We start from the raw sequence: 18124 nt of genomic DNA on the forward strand, positions 1-18124 counted from the left end.
GGGGGATCGGGGCACCGGGCGGGGGGCGTTGGGGGGTCCCTGGAGCGGCGGGGGATCGGGGCACCGGGCGGGGGTCGTGGGGGGTCCCTGGAGCGGCGGGGGATCGGGGCACCGGGCGGGGGGCGTTGGGGGGTCCCTGGAGCGGCGGGGGATCGGGGCACCGGGCGGGGGGCGTTGGGGGGTCCCTGGAGCGGCGGGGGATCGGGGCACCGGGCGGGGGGCGTTGGGGGGTCCCTGGAGCGGCGGGGGATCGGGGCACCGGGCGGGGGTCGTGGGGGGTCCCTGGAGCGGCGGGGGATCGGGGCACCGGGCGGGGGGCGTTGGGGGGTCCCTGGAGCGGCGGGGGATCGGGGCACCGGGGCGGGGGGCGTTGGGGGGTCCCTGGAGCGGCGGGGGATCGGGGGCACCGGGCGGGGGCGTTGGGGGGGTCCCTGGAGCGGCGGGGGATCGGGGCACCGGGCGGGGGGCGTTGGGGGGTCCCTGGAGCGGCGGGGGATCGGGGCACCGGGCGGGGGGAGGTTGGGGGGTCCTGGAGCGGCGGGGGATCGGGGCACGGGGCGGGGGGTGTTGGGGGGTCCCTGGAGCGGCGGGGGATCGGGGCACCGGGCGGGGGGGGTCCCCTGGAGCGGCGGGGGATCGGGGCACGGGCGGGGGGGCGTTGGAGGGGTCCCTGGAGCGGCGGGGGATCGGGGCACCGGCGGGGGGCGTTGGGGGGGTCCCTGGAGCGGCGGGGGATCGGGGCACCGGGCGGGGGGCGTTGGGGGGTCCCTGGAGCGGCGGGGGATCGGGGCACCGGGCGGGGGGCGTTGGGGGGGTCCCTGGAGCGGCGGGGGATCGGGGCACCGGGCGGGGGGGCGTTGGGGGGGTCCCTGGAGCGGTGCGGGGATCGGGGCACCGGGCGGGGGGCGTTGGGGGGTCCCTGGAGCGGCGGGGGGATCGGGGCACCGGGCGGGGGGCGTTGGGGGGTCCCTGGGCGGCGGGGGATCGGGGCACCGGGCGAGGGGGGCGTTGGGGGGGTCCCTGGGGCGGCGGGGGGATCGGGGCACGGGCGGGGGGGCGTTGGGGGGGTCCCTGGAGCGGCGGGGGATCGGGGCACCGGGCGGGGGGCGTTGGGGGGTCCCTGGAGCGGCGGGGGATCGGGGCACCGGGCGGGGGTGTTGGGGGAGGGTCCCTGGGGCGGCGGGGGATCGGGGCACCGGGCGGGGGGTGTTGGGGGGTCCCTGGAGCGGCGGGGGGTCCCTGGGCGGGGTAGCGGGCGGGAGGGAGCCCCGGAGCGGAGGAGAAGGGGGTTCCAGGGGTTCCTTGCACCGGCGGCAGCCCGGCGCCTCGCGCCCCCCTCCCCCCGCCCGGCGCTCTCCCGGCAGCCAACGGCCCCGGAAGGACGTCGCCGCCCGTAGCGAGGCGAACGCCGCGCGGCAGCGCCCCCGGCGGCTCGGCGGCGGAACTGCAGGGGGCGGCCGCCGGAGCCGGTCTCAGCCCCTGCGGGACACCCCCAGCCCCACGCCTTAGCTGTGGGGCAGGGCACGGGGGGCGCCCCCTCGCCGTCCCCTGCAGGGTCTGGCTAGACCCCCCCCCCGTTACACCTGGCAGGGGCGGGGAAGCGGCGTCTCCCTCCTCCCCCAGCAAACGCGCCCCAGTGAGAGCAGGGGCACCCCTGTCCCAGGACCCCTGGCAAGCTGGCGCTGGGCAATGGGTGGGGGGGGGTCCCTGCTGTCACCCTCCCCCAGTGCCAGCCATTGAAATCCTCCCACGCCCATGTCTCAATGCTGACCTAGTGGCAGGGGGCAGTTGCTAGTCCCTCAGCCCCAGGCCGGGGGTGGCAGGCTGTGTCCTACCCTCCGCCCTGGAAGATTTTTCAGGGTTAGGCAACAGCAGCCCAACACCAGACGAGGGGACTGGGACCGGCCACCTAGCACCCCTCTGCCATTCCTAGGCAAGCCGAGGAGATGGGCCCCCTAGACTGGAACAGAGGGAGAGTCGGGTGTGCCGGCCAACGTGGGCACAAACTTCGGGGGGAGGCCAGCACAGTGGCCATGCGCTACCACAAGCTTTTCAGGAGCACACGCTGGTGGCTCCATTCACATCAGTCTTAAACTTCAGGTTAATGCACGAGATTCACTTAAGTGTTTCATACACCTCTAACATCAGCCCTGGACTAGTGCCTTCGGCACTGACTGCCTCCGTTTCCCCATCTGTCCAATGGGCATATTCACTGACCTCACAACGCTGGGGGTGTTAATGAATAGGCCTGACCCTGAAAATGGGTCTTTCACCTGACAAGCATTGGGAAAGTGCTAGTGAAACTCAGCTTGTAGCAGGCGGAGGTTAGAGTGGCGGCAGCAAGGGGAGGAGTGGAAGATAGACCAGTGGAAAAACCAGAGGTGGGCTGGGTTAGTGACGCTCATTAAGCAAGTTACACAGGTGGCCGAATGGAAAGGGGTATGGTACAAAACACAGACATGCACCTGACTCAAAACCAAGGGAAAGACGTTTAGTTAGAGGCACCGTGTTCATTCAACTGATATTTACACAAGTGTTTGAATTCCCTCCTTGTCCGCATGGTTTGGATCGTTCAGGAGACACCCTGCCAGGTTTTACTGTCACCAACCCAGCAGCTCTTTAGGATGTTTACTGGAAAGTGGACTCAGAAACCATGATCTACTTGACCAAGAGTGACACCCCCTCCATTTATGAATCTGAATGGACTGTGGCCACCTTTCCACTGGCCCCAAACCAAACAAGCCTGAACCTGCCTGCTATCAAACTCCCCTCACCAGAGCGGAACGAAGAGCTGTGGGACTCTGCTGTCCTCCTGGGAGGATCACCTCTCTTTTCTCCCCCCACCCCCACCATCCCTCCTCACTGTCCCTTTGCTCCATTCTCCAACTCACTGCCACCTTCCTCCCCATCCCCCCCAGTGCTGCCCCTTCCAGGCTTGCTTTACTCCATCCAGCTGCTCACTGCAGGCCCTCGGTCCCTCTTGCTTTTAAGCTCTCCACTCTGGGGGTCTAATCCTACAAAGTGCTGAGCTGTGCCATCAACTCCCATTACAGTCAACAGGACCGGAGACCACTCAGTACCTGGTAACATCAGGCTTAGACTGTGCATCTGCCTCCTTCTTTCCACCCAGCATAAACCTTCCCTTCCAAACAGGGCGGGGAGGAAGTCCCCGTTCCAGCCCCTGGCCCGTAGGTAGGAGCGCTGATCATGGCGTTTCAACACCACTGGGCTTTTTAGTCTAGTGCTTCCTTCTCCTGGCTCGGTGTGGCAGCAAAATGAGATGGAACAACAGTGAAAGTGGAACCTGTACCCCCTCCGAATATCCACAAGCCAATGAATAGCTGGCAACACCTCCCAACCTGAAAGCCCCCCCCCCCCCCCCGGAAAAAGTTCATATTTATTACCAAAGAGACTTTAACCAGGAGTCAGCTGCACATCATGGCCTATGTTCTCAGCAGTGACAAGTCATTTGGGGGCCCCCCTCAGTTTTCGATGTGGCCTTCAAGAGGTCTGATTTTAAGCAAGTGCCAAGCAGGCTCCGTTAAGGCGTCTCCAGCTGGGCTCCCAAAATTTAGACCGTTAAAATAATTTTAACTTTGGAAAGCACGTTGGGCTCTACGGATGAAAAGTGCCACGTGAGAACTAGGTAGTTTTATTAAATACCCCTTACAGGACGGTGGCCTGAAACTGCCAGCAGTTATAAAACAGTTATCCAGCACTGGTTGTAGGCTGGATGTTTAAGGAATTTAGTGGGTTGTTTTAGGCTGCGATTTTCCAAGCAGCCTCAGGGAAGGTGATGCCCCACAGTTGGCTGTCTAACTCCTGTAGGGAGACACGGTGGGTGAGGTAATCTTTTATCGGAATTTGGTCCAATAAAAGGAGATTCCCTCACCCACCTTGTCTCTCATATCCTGGGACCAACACAGCTATGACAACACTGCACACTCCTGTAGGTCGAATTGGAAATCCCAGCTTCCCTGTACGTCACATGACGTCAGGACCTGCAAGGCACTCCCCGCCCAGGGACTCCTGCCCAGTCTCTCTCACACACAAAGAGGTCTAGCCGGGGTTTGTTGCTCAGGGGACAGGGCGCTGCCCATGGGGCAGTGGGTCCCCAGGTGGATTTTCAGGTGGCAGTTCAGTGACTGTTTGTAGCGGAAGCTCTTCTCGCACTGGGGGCAGCGGTGGAGTCTCTCGCCCGTGTGCACGCGCTGGTGCTTCAGCAGGTGGTGCTTGCGGATGAAACACTTGTCGCACTGGGCACAGGCGTAGGGCCGCTCCCCGGTGTGGATGCGAAAGTGGTTGGTGAGCTGGGATTTCTCCGTGAAGCGCTTCCCGCACTCCCCGCAGTGGTAGGGCCGCTCCCCCGTGTGGATGCGGAAATGGCTGGTGAGCTTGGACTTCTCGGTGAAGCTCTTCTGGCAGGTGGGGCACTGGAAGGGGCGCTCGCCCGTGTGCAGCCGCCGGTGATCGACCAGGTAGTACTTCTGGGTGAAGCTCTTCTCGCACTCGGGGCACTGGTAGGGCCGCTCCCCCGTGTGCACGCGCTGGTGCTTCAGCAGGTGGTGCTTGCGGATGAAGCGCTTCCCGCACTGGGCGCAGGCGTAGGGCCGCTCGCCGGTGTGTGTGCGGTAGTGGTTGGTGAGCTTGGACTTCTCCGTGAAGCTCTTCTCGCAGTCGGTGCACTGGTAGGGCCGCTCCCCCGTGTGGATCCGCTGATGCCGGACAAGCTGCGAGGGGTGGGTGAAGTTCTTCCCGCAGTCCGTACAGAGCAGCGAGCCCTCGCCCTTCCCCGCATGGAGTCTCTGGTGGACAAGGAGGCTTATCTTCAGCCTGAAGCTCTTCCTGCACTTAGCGCAGGTGTACGGGCCTGTGTGACTGACCTGGTGCTTGAGAAGGCTGGATTTGAGGCTAAAGTTTATCTCGCCCTCAGAGCATTTGTAGGGCTTCGCACCTGCCAGGACCTGGCTTCTCTGGGGATGTAGGAGACTGGATTTCTGACTGAGGCCTTCTCCACATGCTGGAGAAATGCAGACTCCCCCTGCTGTGTGGACTCCCTGGTGCACTGCGAACAACTGCTTACAGACAAAGCTTTCTCCACATTCATTGCATATATATGGCCCCTCTCCTGGGTGACTTTCCTCCTGCTCAGTGGCTGGTGCAAGGCCGCTGAAGTCTCCTCCACACAGCGTGGGCTGGCCCAGGCTGCTTCCTGCAGGGTTTCCATGCTGTGTCAGTGAGCTGCACTGACTCCCGGGGCTCCATCTCGCAGCAGGTCTCTGGAAATCCTCCTCTGAGCTTCCTTGCGCCCCCCTGGGAAGTTCCGGGATGGCAGCACTGTCCTCAAGACACCACTCATCTGCTGGAATACAAAGGGAATCCAGAGAGGATTTAACAGCAACCTCTTCCCAGGACATTCCTCAGTCACCAGGGAAGCCCAGGAAGGTGTTTGTGAGTGGAGACGGTTCCTGTCTGCAGAGTGCCTAGCACACTGCTGGAGCCATACAAATAAATAATCATAAAGCCCCCCCCGCTTCACCATAGCTACCTTGTCCTTACATACTTATCACCTTCCCATCCCCATGTTCTGGTCCTCCAGTCTGTGATCTACCTCCACTGCCCAGTAACATCCCTCTTCTCTGCCGGCAAAGCATTTCCTGTGTACGTAACTCACCCTTGATGGGATCTGTAGGGATTTCTCTCTCCACCAAGCCCCCCTGACTCTCAGCACATGGCGTTTCCTCTTGTTTAATCCATGAGCTGTCGCTGGGAGTAGAAATGGGAGATCCTGTTCACGGGAAGGAGAATGACATTAGGTTTCTCTCACATCCGCTGAACCCTTTAGAATCATAGAATCATAGAATATCAGAGTTGGAAGGGACCTCAAGAGGTCATCTAGTCCAACCCCCTGCTCAAAGCAGGACCAATTCCCAGCTAAATCATCCCAGCCAGGGCTTTGTCAAGCCGGGCCTTAAAAACCTCCAAGGAAGGAGACTCCACCACCTCCCTAGGTAACCCATTCCAGTGCTTCACCACTCTCCTAGTGAAATAAGGGAGGATTTCAGGGCAGATGGCAACAGCTGGCTGGCGCCAGCACTAGCTGTGAATGGCGAAAACTCCCACAGAGAAGGAACATGTTGATCAAGCTCATCAGAAGAAATATAACAACTACAAGAGCACAGGAAGATCATGTTAATTTCCTGCCCTTGATGACTTCTTGCTGCTTCCAGTTGCTCTGGTCAGTTCCTCCTCACCTGTGCTGGGATCCGGCGGGGTTTCTCTTTTTTGAGATTCCTGCTGTTCCTGGACTCGAGACTCTACCCCGGCTTCAATCGGGGACTGAACATCAGGCGTGGAAGCAGCATTGTCTGTTCATGGGAAAGGACATTAAGGGGATTAGGGTTTGGTTAATAATTCACTGAGTTCACACCTACAAATCCACAGACTCTTTCACTAGTTTAAACCAGCCCCCTTCCATCACCAGAGGCCATGGCTAGCACCCATGGCAGTAAATGAGAGGGTGGCTGCTCTTTTCGTAACCGACAGGGCTGACGTGGGACTGGCTCGCTTTGTCTGGGCTCAGGCACTGTGAGCTGATGACAGGAGCGCTCCCCGAATCTGATCAGCCAAGTAGTGTGGAGCAGGATACGCTTTAGGTACCCCCCATCATGCATGGGGAGAGAGATCAGGAAGAGGGGCTCCCTACCTCCTTGTGCGTAAGACCAGAGTCTTCCAGAGGCCGGGCTAGCAGGTGCCTACAGCCTGAGCAGCATCTGGCACTTCCAAGATCTGACTGATACTAAAGGAATTTTCAACTCATCTTTACCCAGCGAGATCAACGTCTCATAGTTGTTCCTCATTGTGTTCTTGTGAAGCTCCTCCCGCCGTTGCTCTAAAACCCCCCACTCCTGCCCGGAGAAACAGCCCGAGACCTCATCGAACTTCACAGGGACCTGAAATCACAAGTGTCACACCCTCAGCACCTCCTGCCCCCACTGGGGAGAGTATTCAGCATCTCCCCTCCCCAGCACAGTGTCACACAAACCTCCTTCATCATCACCTTCAGAGCGTGACGCAGCTCACCCCTGCCTCTCACAGCGCCCCCAATGGTCCCTCTCATGCCAGTACTCTGCCCAGTTCCCTCTTCTTAACACTCTGTCAGCTTCCCCAGGTTCTGACTTTATGTCTCTTCTCATGCTGCCCCTTACATCCTGAAAGCTTCCAGCAGTGCGTATGCCAAGCTTTCTCCCTCATGCCTTCTCCAAACCCAATACTTTCATCTAGCCTTCCACTGCTGATTGGGCATGGCTCTACTCCCCTCTTCATGCCTTAGCCTGCAATAGTTTGATTGATGTAACCGCAGGTACCTCGCCCCTGGCCCCCTCAAACCTCTCCCTGCCAGCAGGGATACCTGCTCGCCGAATCTGTGATAGCTCTATGGGAGGAGACCACGGCTAGGATGCTCTGGACCAATTAATATCACCTGTTTTCCCTTTACCCCCTTTCCTCCTCTCTCTGGGTGCCGAATCAGCAATTGCATCCCTCGCGCCTTATGAAGGAAAATACATAAAACCAAAGACTGGCACTTAAACTGATCACTGACCAGTTGCACACTACGAAAAGCTGCAGGCTCAATACTACAGGTTAACTCTCGATTACCAACATTCAAATCGATAGCTCTAGACTACACTTGCTAATTTCCTGTTCTCATTGCATGGCTCCCTGTACTCACTCCGGATCTGAGAGCCTGTCATAGCATATTAGGATAAGACAGAGTGTCTTGTAGTTCTCCCCCTTTTATTGGTCTGTAGATGGGGAGGAGCAGAATGGAACCAAGGAGCCCCGACCAGTGCTTCGATGTGCACCCAGTCTATCCAAGCCATTTTGTAACAGACCTGAATATCCCTGGGCTACACACCCCTGGGACATCTAATAGAGGGGACAGCTTTACTTCTGCCCCTCAGTGCTAGCTGGGATATTGTTACCTTGGGGACTTCTCCCTGGGCGCCTGGGGGAAGTTTTAGGATCCAGACATCTTTTTTCTTCAGCAGGTTCTCCATGTTCTCCAGCCTCCTCTGCAGCAGCCCGTACTCCTGGATCAGAGTTCCCAGCACGGCCCACTTACTCTCCAGCTGGTTCCCAAACTCCACCACTGTCCTCTCGCAGCCGACTAGTTTGTTCTCCGCCATCCCCATTCTTCCCTCTAGCGTCAACAGTCGCGTGGCATGCGACTCCACGGCCGTCTCCACAGTCACTTCGGGCCACATGGCAGTCTGTTCCAGCGGCAGCTGCATTTCTGCCTCAGAAGTATGATCAGAGGCAGCCGGGGGGGTTAAAGGCACTGGTTGCTCTGCTGTGACATCCCATTGCGGAGCCTGCTTGCAAGGAGAAAAGAAGAGATCGGCGACAAAGAGAAAGGGCGTCCGGCCCGGCCCGCTCACGTGTTCCAGGCTGCTCCACGCTCTCTCGGCCTGAGAGTTAATCTTTTACGGCTGCCTTCCAGATGCAACAACAAAAATGGCAACAGACCCCTCTCTGTCAGCCTCCCGTTGGTGGGTTTGGGACTCTAACGATATAAAATTCTCAGGCTCGTCACCGACGTACTTACTACACCCACTGATCTGAACGCTTCTTCCACCAGGGGACCTAATTCCGCTGCCATTTCAAAACAGACGTGGAGAAGGTTCTTGGGGACCACATGCCAGGCCTATCCCACACCAGAGACTCTTACCACTCAGCTGAGTGGTGTTCCATGCGTGACATTTCTCACTGCTGGAAAGAGCCAACCATCGCCCCCACGGCCTGACCATGAGCAGTATGAGAGGTGTGCAGGGGAGGGAGTCGCAGGGTGGAAGAGAACCTGGAGAAACCAGCAAGATGGGTGTATTGGAGAGGGACCAGGCCAGCCTTTGTTCAAGTGGAAGGAGTGGTAGAGCCTGGGAAGGCCAGTTGGGGGGTAACACGAGCCTGGAGGCTCTGGTGCTGCCAATATCTGTCTCCTCCTACTCCTCTTCCCTGCTCCTGACAAGCACACGCCAACTGGGCACCAGCGGGGGGGCAGGAGGGGAGACTGAGAGCAGGAAGAGACAGACAGTGTCCAAGCACTCAGTGCTGAGAAAACCCTGCTCGGGCCCTGCTGAGGGCGAGAGACTCTGTGAGCACGTGTGAGGATGGCATGGATCAGCATCACAGCCCTGGCCCCACAATGGGCAGCCAGGCCTGCGTAACCAGGTTGACATTGCTGTTGCTGGACGCCCCAGAGGGCATGGCCCCCACGTGCTGCACTGCGTGTTGATTGTTGGGCACACGACAGCCTGTGGCCGGCGGCCACCCGGGCAGGTGCCTGGATGAGCCCGGAAGGCACGGAAACAAGCTCCGTAGGGAGGGTGGGAAACGGCCGTGGGGTGGAAAAGGGGCTGAGGAGACACAACTGTGGCGTGTTTGCTGCAACTGGTTCAGACTCGCGTCCCGAACTGGAACAAAAACACGGTTGCGGTTATAGTGTAGACAGGATCTCCAGGGCCTCACCCCCTGCAGCCTGAACCCTCCCGCTCACACCTGGCTCTCAACCGCTTCCCGGCTTCCCCCGGGGGGGACAGAGACCCAGGGCCCCCCGGGAACTACCAGAGACCGGACAAACCCGCGTCCTCCAGCGGCCAAGCGCCCGGGAAGGCCCGAAGCCAGCGGGGCTGGTGGGAGCGGGGGCCGGTCCCGGCTCCCCGCCCCGGGGCTCAGCCCCCGCCCGGCCGGGCAGCCCCGCGCTCCCCGCGGCCCGGCTCCCGGGGCCCAGGCCGGGCGGGGATCGCCTTGTCCCGGGGCCCGAGGCTCCCCCGCCCCAGCGCCGGGCCCTTACCTGGGCAGCGGCCCGCTCGGCCATGGCCCCCCCGGGCGGGGCTTCTCCAGCGGGCCCGGCCCGGCCCGGCCGAGCTCCGCTCCCGCTCCGGGCTGGGCAGAGTCCCGGCGCCGCCTCGCCTCGCCTCGCCTCGCCACGGGCAGGTCCCGGCCCCGCTGCCGGGCGGAGCGGAGCAGAGCGAGCGCCGCCGGGGGGAGCCGCGGCCTGGCTGCCGGGGCCCGGGAGCGGCGGGGCGGAGCGGGGCGGCAGCGGCCCCTGGCGGCCGGTGGGGTGTGACCGGAGCCCGGCGGGGGCAGGCGGCGCTGAGCCTGGTGGATCCCAGCTGGGGGCGCTTGGGGCACCGGGCTCGTCCTGGGACCAGCAGCCGCAAGGCAGCGAAGTCTAGCGGGTGTCTGTTAGCCAAGGTGCTCAGCCGCCACCCTGGGGTGCCCCTAAGGCCTCTGGCTGCCGAGCAGGGACAGGCGGGGGCTGCAGGATTGATTGTGTGTTGTGTTCATTCCCCCTGAAGCACCTGGCGTTGGCCCCTGTCCAAGGACAGGCCACTGGGGTGGATGGACCATTGTCCTGCCAGCATGACCCTTCTTAGGCTTGGAAGGATTAGATTTCATAGAATGGTAGAATCTCAGGGTTGGAAGCACCCTCAGGAGGTATCTAGTATAGCATAACCCACTGCTCAAAGCAGGATCAATCCCCAGACAGATTTTTGCCCCAGATCCCTAAATGTCCCCCTCAAGGATTGAACTCAAAACCCTGGGTTTAACAGGCCAACATTCAACCCCCAAGCTATCCCTCCCCATGGAGAGATTTTTGTTGGGAAATGTCCATTTCACCTACACAGAAACCTACCAGAAATGTTCCTATCTCTACTAATGGACGTTTACAGACAGGTAAAAGAAGACAAATGCTGCCTGAGAACTTATCAGCGTTTGATTTTAAATGAAGGGGTATTTGTATTTGGATATTGGGACATGTTGACAGTTGGTGTTTTAACAGTGAGAAAGCGTTATCTTTTTGACTCTCAAATTTGACTGTTGTAAAATCATTAAAAAATAAAAATCAAATTCTGCCAAGTCTATGGAAAAAGCAGTCAGGACACCACAATTCTAGTCTCTATCTGCCACCAGCCCGCTGGGGGATCTCTTGCACAAGTCTCCACGCTGTGCCTGTTTCCCCTCTGACCGTCTGTCTTTATTTAGATTGTAAGCACAGTGCCCAGGACCCGGCTGGACCATTCATGTTGATATGACTCAGTGTAAACATATACATCTAGGAACAAAGAATATAGGCCATACTCACAGGATGGGGGACTCTATCCTGGGAATCAGTGACTCTGAAAAAGATACCGGGGTCATGGTGGATAATCAGCCGAGCTCCCAGTGCGATGCTATGGCCAAAAGGACTAATGCGATCCTGGGATGTGTAAACAGGGGACACTTGGGTAGCAGTACAGAGGTTATTTTATCTCTTATCTGGCACTGGTGCAACTGCTGCTGGAATCCTGTGTCCAGTTCTGGTGCCCACAATTCAAGAAGAATGCTGGTAAATTGGAGAGGATGCAGAGAAGAGCCATGACAATAATTAAAGGATTAGAAAACCTGCCTTCTAGTGCTTGAGCTCTTTGAGTCTATCTATTTAACTTAACAAAGAGAAGGTTAAGGAGCGACTTGATCACAGTCTATAAGTATCTACACGGGGAACAAATATTTAATCATGGGCTCGTCAATCTAGCAGACAAAGGTATAACATGATCCAATGGCTGGAAATTGAAGCCAGACAAATTCAGATCGGAAATAAGGTGTCATTTTTTTAATGGTGAGAATCATTAACCACAAGGGTCGTGGTGGATTCTCCATCACTGACGATGGAGTGTTTGGTGAGAAAGCACTTAGCCCTGAAGTCCTTCTTTCTCTGAGCGCAGTGGCACGGCCTCTCTGCTGTGTGACGGCTGGTGTGTTCTCAGCAAAGCTCCTCTCTTGCCATGAGCAGCAATACAGTCTGTGTGGGGTTTTGGAGCGCCTGGGGAGCGGGTGTTGCTCAATGAAGCTTTTCCCACACACAGTGCAGCAGAAGGGCCTCTCCCTGGGTGGGTCCATTTGTGAATGGGGAGATATGATCTAAAGCTAACGCTTTTCAGGCACCTAGAGCAATGATATGGACTCCCCTCCAGGCCTTCCAAGACCTGCTTTTGGCTAGAGCTTTCCACACAGCTATATGGTTCCTTCGCCACAGGAGTCTCCTGATGTTCAATAAAATCCAAGATCATAGAATCATAGAATATCAGGGTTGGAAGGGACCTCAGGAGGTATCTAGTCCAACCCCTGCTCAAAGCAGGACCAATTCCCAACTAAATCATCCCAGCCAGGGCTTTGTCAAACCTGACCTTAAAAACCTCTAAGGAAGGAGATCCCACCACCTCCCTAGGTAACCCATTCCAGTGCTTCACCATCCTCCTAGTGAAATAGTGTTTCCTAATATCCAACCTACACCTCCCCCATTGCAACTTGAGACCATTGCTCCTTGTTCTGTCATCTGCCAGCACTGAGAACAGCTGAGCTCCATCCTCTTTGGAACCCCCCTTCAGGTAGTTGAAGGCTGCTATCAAATCCCCACTCACTCTTCTCTTCTCCAGACTAAATAACCCCAGTTCCTTCCTCATAAGTCACGTGCCCCGGCCCCCTAATCATTTTTGTTGCCCTCCACTGGACTCTCTCCAATTTGTCCACATCCCTTCTGTAGTGGGGGGACAAAACTGGACACAATACTCCAGGTGTAGCCTCACCAGTGCCGAATAGAGGGGAATAATCACTTCCCTCAATCTGCAGGCATTGCTCCCACTAATACAGCCCAAAATGCCGTTGGCCTTCTTGGCAACGAGGGCATACTGTTGACTCATATCCAGCTTCTCATCCACTGTAACCCCCAGGTCCTTTTCTGCAGAACTGCCACTTAGCCAGTCAGTCCCCAGCCTGTAGTGGTGCATGGGATTCTTCCTTCCTAAGTGATATGAATATGGCATAACTAAGGTATGTTTTATGCAAGATGGGTCTTGTGAGGTATCATTGGAAAGGTTATGATCTGCTGACTATGATTATCCTATTTGTATACATGTATCATTTCTGTATCTGAAGTTAGGAATATTGACTATGTAACAATACACTTGGGGAATGCCCACCAGACAGTAGGCAATCAGCCTGAATGGGCCATTAAGGAGAACAATAGGACTTTGAAGATACTAATCTCACACCTTCCTGAGAAGCTTCCTGGGATGCTGCTTTGACACTGCAGGGTCATGTGATCATGTCACCTTGTACTGGACACCTTGGACTGCTAGTATTTTTCCACTAGTAGGGGTTGGGGATCAAACTGGGAAACAAAGAATTCCCGCCATATGTAAATCCAATTTAAGGCTGGGGAGTGAGTTAATCAGGGTCGGTTCTTCACTGAATCCTGGCCCAAGATGACTGCTAAAAACACCTAAAACTGAACTGGGGAAGAACTGGACCCAGGCTAGAAGTGTCTGGCCTGTGAAAGGAATATCTGGAATTCTAAGCTGCAAGCAAAAGAAGTTTGTCTCCAAGAATCTCTGCAATCTGCTTAAAACAACATTTATGGTGAGAAATTACTACTTGTAGCCAGTTTCTTTAGTGAAATAAGCTTAGTTTGTGTGTTTGCTTTGTTTGCTCAGTAATCTAATTTGATCTGTTTGCTATTCCTTATAACCACTTAAAATCTATTCCTTGTAGTTAATAAATTTTTGTTTTCTCTAAACCAGTTTGTGCAATTCATAACTAGGGAGGCAAAACGCTATGCATATCTTCCTCCACATTGAGGGAGGGGGCGATTTTCCTGAGCTTACGCTGTACAGATTTCTGTGCAGCGCAAGACAATATAATTTTGGGGTTGCACCCCAGAGGGGGTGTGCACTTGAGTCCTGGGCAATCCCCTAGCTGAGTCTTCCCATGCAGAGCTGATTTCAGTGCCTGTGTCTTCCTGCAGCTGGGCATGTCCCTACCTCTGTGTGTGCACGCTAGACACGCTAGAGGAGGCTTGTGGGCCTGGCACAGCAGGACAGGGTGAGGGAGCCCAGGCTGGTGGAACGAGTGGTCTCATTGGGACCCCAGTATGTCAGGTGGCACCCTGGAGTGGTGGATTTTCCAAAGGGTAGAGCAGAAAATGACCCATGGGAGTTCAGAGAGACAGCAGACTGACAGGACTGGAAAGAGCCCCGAGGAATCTGCTCGGTATAAGAGAGGTTGCAGTGAACTCCTTGTTCTGGAGGATGCTCACACGGAAGAGGGGCCACGTACCTCCACGGATCCTGGGCAAAGGCAGCGGGATCTCTTGGAACATGCCAAAGTCCTGGCTCTGGAGGTAGCTATGCACTGAAGGTGAGTATCTACGCATCAGGAACCGTCAACATGGATTCACCAAGGGCAAGTCATGCCTGACCAACCTGATTGCCTTCTATGATGAGATAACTGGCTCTGTGGATGAGGGGAAAGCAGTGGATGTGATATACCTTGACTTTAGCAAAGCTTTTGATACGGTCTCCCACAGTATTCTTGCCAGCCAGTTAAAGAAGTATGGATTGGATGGATGGACTATAAGGTGGACAGAAAGCTGGCTGGATTGTCGGGCTCAACGGGTAGTGATCAACGGCTCCATGTCTAGTTGGCAGCCGGTATCAAGCGGAGTTTCCCAGGGGTCGGTCCTGTGCTTGTTCTCTCAAGCAGCACTGGCTTGCTGGATCTCCCGCAACTTGTCATCCTGAGCCCTCTTCTTTCTCCTCTTTATCTGGCGCAGACATTCCGCCGGTGAGCAGGGGGAGGCCCAGAAAGCTGCAATGTAGCAGCTGCAGAGAAAACACACCAAGGTACCGCTGTCAATATCTGCAGGCAGATCCCCAGCTGCTGCAAACCAGTGTAGCTCCATTGCATTCAATAGGACTCTGACAATTTACACCAGTTGAGGATCTGGCCCTTAGAATGCATCCATATTAAGGAAGCACAGGAGTGGGTTAGGGAGGAGAACCTAGAACTGAAGGAAGGAAGATGAACCAAGAAAAAATTAGATTGGATCTCACCTTATTATCCTCTGGGCACTTACAAATTCTTTAATCATTAGCAGGGCCGGCTCCAGGCACCAGCTTAACAAGCGGGTGCTTGGGGTGGCCAAGGGAGAGGGACGGCACCTGCGGCAATTCGGGGGCGGCAGGTCCCTCACTCCCTCTAGGAGCGAAGGACCTGCCGCTGAACTGCCGCCGCTGATCGCGGCTTTTTTTTTTTCCCCCAATTGCCGCCGGCAGTCGCGATTGCGATCGCAGCTTTTTTTTTTGCTTGGGGCGGCAGAAATGCTGGAGCCGGTCCTGATCATTTAGTCCAGTATCTTGCCAGAGATCAAAGTAAGGCTGACTGTCTATAACTCCCCTGATCCTCCTTTCCCCCCTCTTTAAAGATAGGTTCTCTGTTTGCCCTTCTCCAGTCCTCTGAACCGCACCTATCCCAGGAGTTCTCCGAGACAATCACCAGTGGTACAGAGACGGCTTCACCTAGTTCCTTAAGTACCCTAGGGTGCACTGAATCAAGCTCTGCCAACTTGAATACATCTCACTTATTTAACTATTCTTTAACCTGTTTTTTCCTATTCTGACCTGCTTTCCTTCCCCCTGAATATTAATATTAATTGTGTTAAACATCTGGTCACAATTAACCTTTTTAGTGAAAACTGAAGCAAAAAAGGTATTAAACACTTCAGCCTTCTGTGCCATCTGATAAAATTTCCTTCTGTGTCATTAGCTCTCCTTCCCCGTTAAGTAATGGACTTGTACGTTTCTTTGTCCTTGTCTTGCTTCTAATGTATTTATAGAACCTCTTTGTCCTGCCTTTTAAGTCCCTTGCTAGTTGTAACTCATTTTGTGCCTTACCCGTTCTGATTTTGTCCCAGCATGCTTGTGCTGTCCTTTTGTAGTCATCCTTAGCAATTTGTCCACGTTTCCTCTTTTTACTGTTTGATTTTCAGATCATTACAGATCTCCTGAGGTAGCCATATTGGTCTCGTATTATTCTACCTATCTTTCCTTCACATCAGGATAGTTTGCCATTGTGCCTTTAATATTGTCTCTTTTACAAACTGCCAGCTCTCCTGAACTCCTTTTTCCCTTAGATTTTCTTCCTGTGGGACCTCCTTACCTACCAATTCCCTGCGTTTATTGAAGTCTGCTTTTCTGAAGCCCATTGTCTCTGTTCTGCTGCTCTCGCTCCCTTCCTGCCTTGAGAATAATGACCTCTGTTCGTGGTCATTTTCACCCAAGCTGCCTTCCACCTTCAGATTCTCAACCGGTTCCTCCCTGTGAGTCAGAATCAAATCTAAAATAGTGCTCCCCGGGTACGTCCTCCACCTTCTGAAACAATGCATTGACAGCTGTATTTAATTGGCGTTTCATGCTTAAAAACAATGTTAGGGATGTCTGAGAAACATGACGGGTACTTTAGATCCTGTGTAGAAGACGGGGGCACCAGTGCCGGAAGTGTGGCCCTGCTCCCTGCTCCTCTCCCTCTCCCAGGGATCCGCCCCCGGCTGGAAGCCAGAGCCGGGTCATGGTAAGAGTCACTCAGGGAGCCCAGGCAGCTGTGGGGAGCTCTGGATCCTCCACCTGCCTTGCGTGCAGGGCCAGGATACCCGAGAGCAGCCCCTGGCCATGTCCCCACCCCCCCGGGCACGCCGCCCAGGGCAGACGCAGGGTCCGGGGCTCCTTACCATGGCTTGGCTCCGTCTTCCGGCCTGGCCAGGGGTGGGGCCTCGGGGAGAAGAGGAGGAGCAGGGGGCAGGACTCTGTGTCTAACTTAAGGCCCATCTCAGCCCCCACTGGGGAAAGGGAGGTGCTTTGTGATGGGGGGAGCTGATCACCCTGCTGCGAAGTGCAGCTGCTACTGCTCCGAACCTGTCCGAGGCCAGGAGGGACAGGCGCCCTCAGGGGAGCAGACAGATCTGTCACTGAGCAGTGGCCTATGTGAGTTAAGCTGCAGTCCAGTTACCACATGTCCACATCTCAAAACCCCGCCATTAACTAACTGGGTCCCTCGGGAGTCTGCGTTTAAGGGGGATCCTTTGTTCAGGTCAATTGCACGTAACCATCCACCTTAAAATGGGTTGGTTGGTCGCAGGGCAGTTGCCTCGTTGCATTTCTCCATCCAAGCGGGACATTGTGCCGTGTTTTATTACGGCACAAGGACACAAGTGTCATGGGGAAATTATGTTGTCCTGGACGACAAACTGCTTGGAATGTCTCCTGCTCTATAACAGGGTGAGGCCACCTCCTGTGCACCCCCTTGTGGCCACTGGCCGCTCAGGGGCAACATGCCTCCATTGCCATCTTCCTCAGGCCCTCAAACTCCACCCGCTGGGTCAGTGCTGGAGATATGGCTTAGCCTTCTGGCCAAGCCACAAACAAACAAGTCCAGCTGAAAAGTCCCAGCAAACAAAGGGTTCTTCTGCCCCTCCTGGGCTGTTCTTCAGTCTGCCCTCTGGGCCCTGTTCTTAATCCCTCTCTGGGCTAGCTTTGAGTCTTCTCCCTGCTCCAGTATAGAGCTCTCAGCCCCCAGGCTAGCTCCACTGGCATCCTGTCTGCAGACGCTGGCTCCAGGCCTTCTCCAGCGGGGTCGGGCAGCCAGCCCACTTCCTGTGATTCCTCTCCCAGCCTGAGCTCTCTCAGGCCTTGTACAAGGCCCAGGAGTCCATGAAAGCATCAGAGGACCTCTCTAGACCCCTCAGGCTGGGAAGCAGCTAACTAATTATGGGTATGTCTACACTGCAGCTGGGAGCGTGCCTCCCGGCCTGGGGAGACACACTCATGCTAGCTCTGCTCAAAGTAGTGGCTAAAAGGAGCAGTGTGGACTTGGCGGCATGGACGGCGGCCACCCAAGCTCGGACCCTGGGGGTCTTGGACCCCAGTGGCTAGTCTGAGCTGCCGCCTGTGCAGCAGCAGCCACGTGGCTATTTTTAGCTCAAGTAGGGGAAGAGCTATGGTATAGCAGAGGAAGCAGCATAACATTTTACAGAAAGGGAAACTGAGGCACCAAGCGACTAAGGCCAAAATATTCCAACTTGGGTAGCTAAAGTAGACCCCTGTATCCATATTAAAGCACTTAAATAAGTAGCCTCATTTGCAGACAGGCCGAGAACCCAGCAACTCCGCCTGAAATCAGTAAAATACAATCTAGATCAGGGGTAGGCAACCTATGGCGCGCGTGCCAAAGGCAGCACACAAGCTGA

General features: G+C 56.1%; 1 protein-coding gene across 4 annotated transcripts; it reads right to left on the reverse strand.

Moving 5' to 3' along the window:
- Window positions 1-3636: 3636 nt before the first annotated feature.
- LOC128830936 (gastrula zinc finger protein XlCGF57.1-like) lies at window positions 3637-10079 on the reverse strand. Of its 4 annotated transcripts, none has more exons than XM_054016884.1 (6): window positions 9854-10079; window positions 7986-8375; window positions 6827-6953; window positions 6255-6368; window positions 5675-5788; window positions 3637-5359 (listed from the first exon to the last, which is right to left on the reverse strand). In XM_054016884.1, exons 1-6 carry the CDS (start codon window positions 9875-9877, stop codon window positions 4044-4046), a joined length of 2085 nt encoding a protein of 694 aa, XP_053872859.1. In that variant the 5' UTR covers window positions 9878-10079; the 3' UTR covers window positions 3637-4043. The 4 variants fall into 4 exon arrangements, with proteins under 4 accessions (XP_053872859.1, XP_053872858.1, XP_053872862.1 ...); XM_054016883.1 differs by having other exon boundaries at window positions 3637-5362; XM_054016887.1 differs by having other exon boundaries at window positions 3637-5362; window positions 7986-8860.
- Window positions 10080-18124: the final 8045 nt, after the last annotated feature.

The sequence above is a fragment of the Malaclemys terrapin genome, chromosome 2 (genome assembly GCF_027887155.1).
Source record: "Malaclemys terrapin pileata isolate rMalTer1 chromosome 2, rMalTer1.hap1, whole genome shotgun sequence".
In the NCBI taxonomy this organism is placed as follows: Eukaryota; Metazoa; Chordata; order Testudines; family Emydidae; genus Malaclemys; species Malaclemys terrapin.